Source organism: Triticum aestivum, chromosome 2D, assembly GCF_018294505.1.
Source record: "Triticum aestivum cultivar Chinese Spring chromosome 2D, IWGSC CS RefSeq v2.1, whole genome shotgun sequence".
In the NCBI taxonomy this organism is placed as follows: Eukaryota; Viridiplantae; Streptophyta; class Magnoliopsida; order Poales; family Poaceae; genus Triticum; species Triticum aestivum.
Window position 1 is genome coordinate 475,100,080 of NC_057799.1, and position 10,160 is coordinate 475,110,239.

Sequence of the window (10,160 nt, forward strand, 5' to 3'; positions counted from 1 at the left end):
GGTAGTATGACCCGTTGTTCAGATCCTTGCTGACCACAAAAGGTCCTTCCCAAGGGGGGGATAGCTTGTGCATATCCGTCTGATCCTGGATGAGTCGAAGCACCAAATCTCCTTCTTGAAAGGTTCTAGTTCTAACCCGGCGGCTATGATAACGACGCAGATCTTGCTGATAAATCGCCGAACGGGCTGCCGCCATGTCACGCTCCTCATCTAACAGGTCAAGAGCTTCCTGCCGTGCCTTCTCGTTGTCAGCTTCAACGTATGCCGCTACACGAGGTGAGTCATGATGGATGTCAGTAGGAAGAACCGCTTCCGCTCCATAAACCATGAAGAACGGTGTGTATCCTGTCGATCTGTTGGGTGTGGTATTGATGCTCCATAACACTGAAGGTAGCTCCTCAACCCAACAACCCGGCGTCCGTTGCAAAGGAACCATAAGCCGGGGTTTGATGCCTCTCAAGATCTCTTGATTGGCCCTCTCTGCTAGACCATTGGACTGGGGGTGAGCCACTGATGACACGTCAAGCCGGATGTGCTCACGTTGACAGAACTCCTTCATGGCACCCTTTGACAGATTGGTACCATTGTCTGTTATAATGCTGTGTGGAAAGCCAAACCGGAAGATCACCTTTTTGATGAACTGAACCGCCGTGGTTGCGTCACACTTACTAACTGGCTCTGCCTCCTCCCACTTCGTGAACTTATCAACCGCCACCAAAAGGTGGGTCTTATTGTCCTTGGACCTCTTGAAAGTCCCAACCATATCCAGCCCCCAAGTTGCAAACGGCCAGGTGATTGGAATCATCCTCAATTCTTGAGCTGGTACATGAGCGCGCCTTGAGAATTTCTGACAGCCATCACATCTTTTGACCAAGTCCTCGGCATCAGCATGAGCTGTCAACCAATAGAAACCATGACGAAACGCCTTGGCCACCAAAGATTTTGAACCGGTGTGGTGACCACAATCTCCTTCATGGATCTCACACAAAATTTCACGGCCTTCCTCAGGAGACACACAGTGTTGAAACGCCCCTGTCACACTGCAATGATGTAACTCTCCATTGATAATAGTCATGGACTTGGACCGCCGGGTTATCTGCCTGGCCAAAGTTTCATCCTCTGGTAACTCGCCCCGGTTTATATACGCCAGATATGGAACCGTCCAATCCGGGATAACATGAAGAGCCGCCACCAACTGGGCCTCCGGATCAGGAACAACCAAATCCTCTTCGCCAGGGAGCTTGACGAACGGATTATGCAAAACATCCAGGAAGACATTAGGTGGAACCGGTTTACGTTGGGAACCCAGGCGGCTTAAAGCGTCCGCCGCTTCATTCTTCCGCCGGTCCACATGATCCACCTGATAACCTTTAAAGTGACCTGCAACAATATCCACCTCACGACAATATGCTGCCATTAGTGGGTCCTTGGAATCCCAAGTGCCGGACACTTGTTGAGCCACCAGATCCGAGTCACCGAAGCACTTAACTCGGCTTAGGTTCATCTCCTTAGCCATCCGAAGACCATGGAGTAAAGCCTCATATTCAGCTGCATTATTAGTGCAAGGGAACATTAAAACGGAAAACATAACAAAACTTATCACCTTGTGGGGAAGTTAATACGACTCCAGCCCCCGAGCCCTCCAATTGCCTGGACCCATCAAAATGAATAGTCCAATAAGTATGATCCGGCTTCTCTTCCGGCGCTTGTAGTTCTGTCCAATCATTGATGAAATCCACAAGTGCCTGAGATTTGATCGCCGTTCGGGGTATGTATTTCAACCCGTGAGGCCCGAGCTCTATAGCCCACTTAGCAATCCGGCCAATTGCTTCCCTGTTCTGGATTATATCCCCCAAAGGAGCGGAGCTGACCACCGTGATAGGATGACCTTGGAAATACTGCTTAAGCTTCCGGCTTGCCATGAAAACCCCATGCACCAATTTTTGCCAATGCGGGTACCTCTGCTTGGACTCAATAAGTACCTCACTGATATAGTAAACCGGCCGCTGAACTGGATATTCCTTTCCTGCCTCCTTGCGCTCCACCACAATAGCCACACTAACAGCCCGAGCATTAGCTGGCACATATAGCAACAATGGTTCTTTGTCCACTGGAGCAGCGAGAATCGGCGGATTAGCCAGCTGCCACTTTAAGTCCTCAAATGCTTCATTAGCGGCGTCACTCCAAACGAAGTTATCCATTTTCTTCAGCATCTGATATAAAGGTATGGCCTTCTCACCAAGGCGACTGACAAACTGGCTCAACGCGGCAATACGGCCTGCCAGGCGTTGAACATCATTGATACACTTCGGTTTAGCCAAGGAGGTGATGGCTTTGATCTTTTCCGGATTAGTTTCAATGCCCCTGTTAGACACCAAAAAGCCCAAGAGCTTGCCTGCTGGTACACCAAAGACACACTTGGCCAGATTCAGCATCGTTTTATAAACCCGCAGGTTATCAAAGGTTTCCTTCAAGTCATCAATCAATGTCTCCTTCTTTCTTGATTTTACCACAATATCATCCACATAGGCGTGAACATTGCGGCCGATCTGTTTATGCAGACAATTCCGCACACACCGTTGATAAGTCGCCTGGGCACTCTTGAGCCCAAAGGGCATGGACACATAGCAGAAGGCTCCAAAGGGAGTTATGAAGGCTGTCTTCTCCTGGTCCTTAACTGCCATTTTGATCTGATGATAACCAGAATATGCATCCAAAAAGCTTAAACGCTCGCAACCCGTCGTAGCATCAATAATTTGATCAATACAGGGAAGGGCAAAAGGATCCGCTGGACAAGCTTTGTTGAGATCTGTGTAGTCCACACACATACGCCAAGTGCCATTCTTCTTAAGGACCAACACCGGATTAGCTGACCACTCAGGATGGAATACTTCAATGATAAATCCAGCTGCCAAGAGCCTGCTACTTCTTCTCCAATAGCCTCGCGTCTTTCTTCATTGAACCAGCGGAGAAACTGCTTGACCGGTTTATACTTAGGATCAACATTGAGAGTGTGCTCAGCGAGTTCTCTCGGTACACCTGGCATGTCAGAAGGCTTCCATGCAAAGATGTCCCGATTCTCATGGATGAACTCGATGAGCGCGCTTTCCTATTTCGGATCCAAGTTAGCGCTGATGCTAAACTGTTTGGACGAATCACCAGGCACAAAGTCAACAAGCTTAATCTCATCAGCCGATTTAAACTTTAGGGCTGGATCATGCTCTGTAGTTGGTTTCTTCAACGAAGTCATATCCGCCGGATCAACATTGTCCTTATAGAACTTCAACTCTTCTGTTGCACAAACCGACTCAGCATAAGCCACATCACCTTCTTCACACTCCAGAGCAATCTTGCGGCTCCCATGCACGGTTATAGTTCCCTTGTGATCCGGCATCTTGAGCTGCAGATAGACATAGCAAGGTCGTGCCATAAACCTAGCATAAGCTGGCCGTCCAAATAGGGCATGATACGGCTGCTGATTTTCACCACTTCAAAGGTCAAGGTTTCTGATCTCGAGTCATGCTCATCTCCAAAAGCCACCTCCAGAGCTATCTTACCAACAGGATATGCCGACTTACCAGGCACCACACCATGGAACACCGTGTTGGACGGTTTAAGATTTTTATCTGTTAACCCCATGCGACGGAAAGTTTCATAATAAAGGATATTGATACTACTCCCTCCATCCATGACTACCTTAGTGAACTTATAACCTCCCACCTGAGGTGCCACCACTAGAGCCAGATGACCCGGATTGTCAACCCGGGGTGGATGATCTTCTCTACTCCACACGATCGGCTGCTCGGACCAACGCAAATAACCGGGCACCGCCGGTTCAACGGCATTCACCACCCTTTAATGAAGCTTCTGATCGCGCTTGTCCAAGCTAGTGGTGAAGACATGATACTGTCCACTATGCAACTGCTTCGGGTTGCTCTGGTAACCCGACTGCTGCTGCTGCTGATTGCCCTGATGATTATAGCCACCTTGAATACCCTGATTACTTTGATTGTTATGTCCACCCTGATTGCCGTGGAAGCCTGAACCGGAATTTCCTCCGCCATAACCTGGCCCATGAGAACCGGAGCCCGAACTGCCTCCTGGTCCATGATCATACCGGAAAGAATCAGAATTTTTGAACTCTTGCATGATGTAAAAATCTTTCCAGAGGTGCGTGGACGGGTCCTCCTTCGTCCCATGCTTTGGACAGGGCTGGTTCAACAGATAAGACAAACGGTCTGGATTAGGACCTGGCCTTCCATCGCGTTGGGGCGGTTTACCCTTACGCCGCTGGCCCTTGTCACGTGTATTAGTGTTAGCCACAAAGTCTAAACCATGGTCCGCTTTACGCTTGCCGCCGTTTCCATGACCCGCCGGGTTGTGGTGCTGCCCCTTGGCGTTGCTGCTCTTCTTTCCCTTCCCTGTCTTATCATCGTCAGACTCGGGATCCTTGGTACTATCAGAGTCGGCATACTTCACCAGTGCAGCCATGAGGGTTCCCATGTCATTACAATGACGTTTGAGCCGCCCCAACTTCAACTTTAGGGGTTCAAACCGGCAATTGCCTTCCAATGTTAAAACTGCGGTGCTGCATTGATGCGGTCCGATGAATGCAAAATCTCCGAAACCCGGCGCACCCAATGGGTTGTTGACTCTCCTTCCTCCTGGACACAGGCGGCTAAGTCCACAATTGACATGGGCTGCTTGCATGTATCCTTGAAATTCTGAATAAACCGGGCTCTCAACTCGGCCCATGACCTGATAGAATTAGCCGGTAAGCTCCTTAACCAAGTGCGGGTTGTCGCTTCTAGCATCATGGTGAAGTATTTCGCACATGCCGCATCATCCACATCCAGCATCTCCATGGCCATCTCATAGCTTTCGACCCATGTTTCAGGGGATAAATCGGCGGTGTAATTCGGCACCTTACGCGGGCCCTTGAAATCCTTGGGCAGGCGCACATTGCGCAATGCTGGGACAAGACATGGCACTCCCAAAGAACTAGAGGTAACTCCTGGTTCCACCGATGTGGTTGGACGAACCGGAGTAAGCTGACGGGCTTCATGCTGCGCCGCTAACTCGGCCTCTCTGCGTGCCCGAGCCCGGTCCACCACCTCCTGAGCGTCACCAGCACCACCCGCCGGGTTATTGCCACGGGGCGGGTCACGGCTTCGCGCATTGCTTGACACTGCCGGTTCATCCATACGCCTACTGTAACTCCGGCTTGGACGGGGAGTGGAATGAATCCGATCGCGACTATATGAATAAGCCTCCTGTTGAACCAAGGCTGTCTGAAGAAGTTCCTTAACCCGACGTGTCTCGACCGCCGCCGGAGAATCGCCTTCGATCGGGATGGCCGCTAGCCGTGAAGCGGCAGCGACAATGTTGTCCATCGGGTTAGAGTAATGACCCGGTGGCATGGGGACATGCGGTGCTACCATGTTGTTCTGACGAGGCGGATCCGCCAAACGTGGTTGAACCAGCGCCCCTGCTCCAGGTGCCTCTGCCCGGTTTACCACCGGCGGATTACTGGTCCCTACTCCTGGGGTGTTAAAGAGATTTCTAGCGTCATAAACCGGCGGCAGGCGAGACCGGTGCCTCCGCTTCAGGACTTTGTTCGACGCACTCTGATCCAGCATAATCCGGTAAGCTTGTGCATCCAAAGCGGCCCGCTCCGCGGCTATCCTCATATCCTCAGCTGCTAAGTCGGCTTTGGCCTGGGTGATCTGATCTTTCACTTTCGCAATTTCCGTATTGTGAGCATCCTGATCCGCCGGGTTAACCTCCGCCATCAGCGTTGCCAACGTGTCAAACAAATCAGATAGAACCTGAGCTGGCGGTTGCACAGGGCCTCCTGCCCCGGCTGCTGCCGCCGCTGCCGATCCGGAAATCATCGCCACTGCGGTCGAGGAGTGGAGCACCGGTTGCGTACCGGCCATGAAGATCGCAACCCGGTTTGGCAGATCAAAGGTGTCCGGAATACTGTCACCATCGGAACAGCCCCCGATCCGGCCATCTTGTAACTGATATAACGACTCGGTCTCTCCGGTCAATGACTCGTCGCCGGAATAAACGACGGTCTCACCACCAGATTCCGATCTATCCTCAGATTCCCCTCCATGGATAACTCGTACGAAGGCACGCTTCATGACAGGCTTGACCCGGGCAGATCTCGCACGCTGAGCCGTTTCGACGAGGTCGGTGCAGATGTCCGGCTCAGGGCCCGGTTCGCCGATCTTGCCAATGAAAACGTGTATGCCACCAAAGGGGACCCGGTACCCGTACTCAATTGAGCCGGCCTCGGGGCCCCAGCCTGCATCGTCGATGTAGAGCTTGCCGCGACGGCATCCGGCCCACAGCATAACCCTCGAATCCTTCGAAGTTGCCCTCCAAGAACTTGAAACCATCGTGCGATAGCCCCACGGTGGGCGCCAACTGTCGTGGTTTTGTCACGGCAGATGTCCTAGAGAAAGGACTTAGCCGTGGAGCCATCGCTACGGGTTAGCTTAAAGGGGTTAAAGCGGACAAGGGACGCAAGAGAGTTTTATACTAGTTCGACCCCTTACGATGAAGGTAAAAGCCTACGTCTAGTTGTGATGGAATTGATGAGGTTTCGATGACCAGGGAGCGAATACGCTTTGCCTGAGTCTCGAGTTGTTGTTTGTTGTCCTTGAACCGCCGCCGGGTCGTCCCCTTATATACATGGGTTGACGCCCGCCAGTTTACAGAACCCCGAGGCCGGCTCATAATCGTGTCCGGCTCAGTCTCTGCTACTTCTATTTTACAACACAAGTTTATATATCAATGCCGGTTTATGTCTACAGGCCTTAAACCGGCTTTGGGCCATGGGCCTACTTGAAGCGTCACCGTCTGTCTTCATGGACTTCAGATACAGATGAACTACTCACGGGGTTAACCCGGCCTCTCCTAGCCGGTTTACGCCTAGTGGTAATATCCCCAACATGCTCTGAAGATGAATCGATGGAAGACGGTGGTGACGGCCCTTGCAGCGTGCGCATGTGGTGTCCATTGAGAGTGCGCCGGACCGATGTGTGACCCAGTCCCGGCATTGTGGCTTGGATGGGGTACCTGGCCTTAGATGTTAGGATTTGGTGCGATGTCCGTTTGGTATTCGGCTCGGACATTCGGCATCCCTTTCATTAAGGGGATAGGAGTAGCGACAGGTGTTGCCAAGATGGAGGCTTCAGGTTTACTGATGTACTATTACTTTGTAAGGTCCTTGTGAATAATTAATAAAATGACCGCATGCATCGCCCAGATGCGGTCGGGGGTATATCCTCCTTTTCTAAAAAAATGTTCCTTCTGTTTTTCTATTGGCTCAAGATGCTACTAGTAATTATTTTTTCACATGTCAGTTTTATCACTACCTGATTTGATCAAGGATGGCATAAACTCTTGAAATGCAGGGCCATCCTTAGGGTTCACCACGCCACCCAAAGCAGGGTCAAATGATTAATTTCACATCTACTTTCACTTTGCAGTGCTATTGAACTATGCGGTTTCGCTAATGAAACCTGGGAGAGATCCAACACATGGACACAAACGGCCATCCAAGGTAACCACACCTAACCAATATCATAACCCAACACGGCAGCACACACGCACGATATGCATCTTGCACAACACAACACAAACACATCACATCTCATGAGTTAGCTAGCCAGGCCTGCTGTTTTTCTATAGTCAACCGGCCACCCCTCAAACAAAGCCTCAATCATCTCCCTCCCCTACACACGAGCAATCCACGCTGCGGATCCGGCCATCTTATTAGTAGCACCTACGGCACAACGCAACAACGCACGCCTCTCCCAGCGCCCAAACACTCCGCTCGGTTGCTAGCTGCGCCGCTCCATACAAACGCAGCTACACGCACAAGTACAGAATCGCCCCCTCCTCTTCCGGGAGGCCGGCCGGCCGGCCAGCGAGCCCGCTCCTCCCCTCCCACCCATCTCTGCCCTTAGCATGGTGAGGGACACCGGCGGTGCCCTGCACCTACTGGCAGTGCTTCTCCTCCTCCTGGCGTCCGAGCTCGCCACCTTCAGCTGCGGCCACAGGATCCCCAGGGCGGACGTCGCCGCTTGGAAGCGCGGAGCGACGCCGACGGGACGCACGGCGTCCACCACGACGACGACGGCTACTCGTGCCGGCGGCGCGGCGGCGGATGCGGCGGCGGCGCTCGGCGACTCCAAGAGGCTGGTTCCGCAGGGGCCGAACCCGCTGCACAACTAGCGCCGCGCAGGTTCTTCCTCGCTCCCATTTTTCTCGCGCGGAAGAACGCCGGCTATCCAGTGAGCGACTGAGTAGTGTGCGCACGATACAATCACATACGCAGTGATGTAACTGTAATTAGCTAGCCCATTAGATCGAGCTCCGGAGTTTGCGTCCAAAGAAATAGTGTAAATTACATGTACGATGTATCTTCTTCCTCCATGATTTTCACTAGTACTTCTTTGGGGCAAAGATCTGAAACAGCAGGACAATTATTGATTGATTGGGAGCTTGCTGCACCTGCAGCCTGTCCCTGCGAGAGCTCGGAGCGGTCAATGGCTGGCTGTCCTCAGTGTTTAATTTCCGAGGGTGTTTAGGGTCATTTCGCGTTGGCCAAGGTGTGGCAAGCGGACAAGGGAGCCACGACAAGCGGGTGCTTTGTCACGCCATGGCTAAAATATGATTGATCCTCACTAGCCTTTTTGTTTGCTTATGGGCGTGATCTCATCAGTACACATTTGTTGTTATCTTTACCCCCTCACATGGCAAGAAGCGTCGTGTATAGGAGATTAAAAACTGTTAGTAGGTTACGTTGGTCTTTTGATTCGGTAGGAGATAGGCAGGAAAGATTTGGCCGCGTAGTGCGGCTGGAAGGTCAAACAATAGCCGGTCTAGACCGGCAGTCAGTTTGAGTCAGTGCAAATTTAAGCCATAATCTACGATCATCACCAGGAAAAACATGTCAGGAGAACATGCATGGATCATGCCATCACGGTGCTGATTACCACAGGGACTCTGTGTTTTTAGGGAACAGATGGGCGTTCTGCTAATTTTTTTAACCGAGCTATCTCCGTTCCACTTTTGACATAATTGAAACACAACAGTTCCAACGTACAAACACTCAGAGGATGGGAAAAGAGAAAAGCGAGTTCATGCACTACTATCAAATTCACTGTACACGCCCACATTGGCACGCTTACCATGGGACGAAAACCTGTTAGCACAAAACAAGTCCAAAAATTTCTCATTTAAACTGAAACCATGATATTTATTTTGGACTGCAGGGAGTAGTAAACACAAAAGACACATCAGCAGGAAGAGGATTTTTGGCTCGGGTTTATTCTTCGGAAACACTAACGCCCATCCGTGTGGGCGTTTCCCAACTCGCCCACACGCCTGAATCGTCGTTCACTGTCTTTTGCACGAATCGTGACACAAAAAGATGGATTTGGTGTGCCACGTAGGACGGGGCTGATGTGTGGGCGTTAAAGAGTTTGCCCACACGCCCGCACCACGCTGTTTGCCAGCTGCGCTGTGTGGGCGAACTAGTTTCTACCCACACAGCCATCACCTAGGTCATGCGCGTGTGGGCGAACTGCTTTTCGCCCCACACGACACTCCTACGTTGTGGATGGCAACTGCAGTTACGCGAACGTGGCAACTCGGTACACACACATGGCAACTGTGATTCTTTGCTACATGGCAACTGCAGTTGTGCGTACGTGGCAACCAGATAAACACACATGGCAACTGTGATTAACAATACATGTCAACTATGGTTGGACCACACGTGGCAACTAGGTAAACACACATGACAACTACTGTTTGACAATATGTGGCAAGTAGTTAATCACACACGGCAACTACGTTTGATCGCACGCGGCAACTACCATAAATTAGACATGACAACTATAGTTAACCAAAACAGATAGAGTTGCCATGCTTTTACAACAACACTTGCCATCCTGGATAACTACATCTGCCAACCAGGATGGCAACTAAATCGTCATCCCGTGGGGTACCTAACGTAGCTGCGCGAGGACGTGTGGGCATTTTTGCTTCGTGCCACACTAGCGCGGTGAAGATAAGTAGTACTTGTTGGGCGTGTGGCACGAAGTAGCCGTGCCCACACGTGTGGGCAATTCAAATGT

At 51.3% G+C, this 10,160-nt stretch overlaps 1 protein-coding gene across 1 annotated transcript; it reads left to right on the top strand.

Moving 5' to 3' along the window:
- The first annotated feature begins 7,647 nt into the window (after positions 1-7,647).
- On the top strand, positions 7,648-8,488 carry LOC123049616 (uncharacterized). Its single transcript, XM_044472515.1, has one exon. It carries the CDS (start codon positions 7,984-7,986, stop codon positions 8,248-8,250), a length of 267 nt encoding a protein of 88 aa, XP_044328450.1. The 5' UTR covers positions 7,648-7,983; the 3' UTR covers positions 8,251-8,488.
- The last annotated feature ends 1,672 nt before the right edge of the window (positions 8,489-10,160 follow it).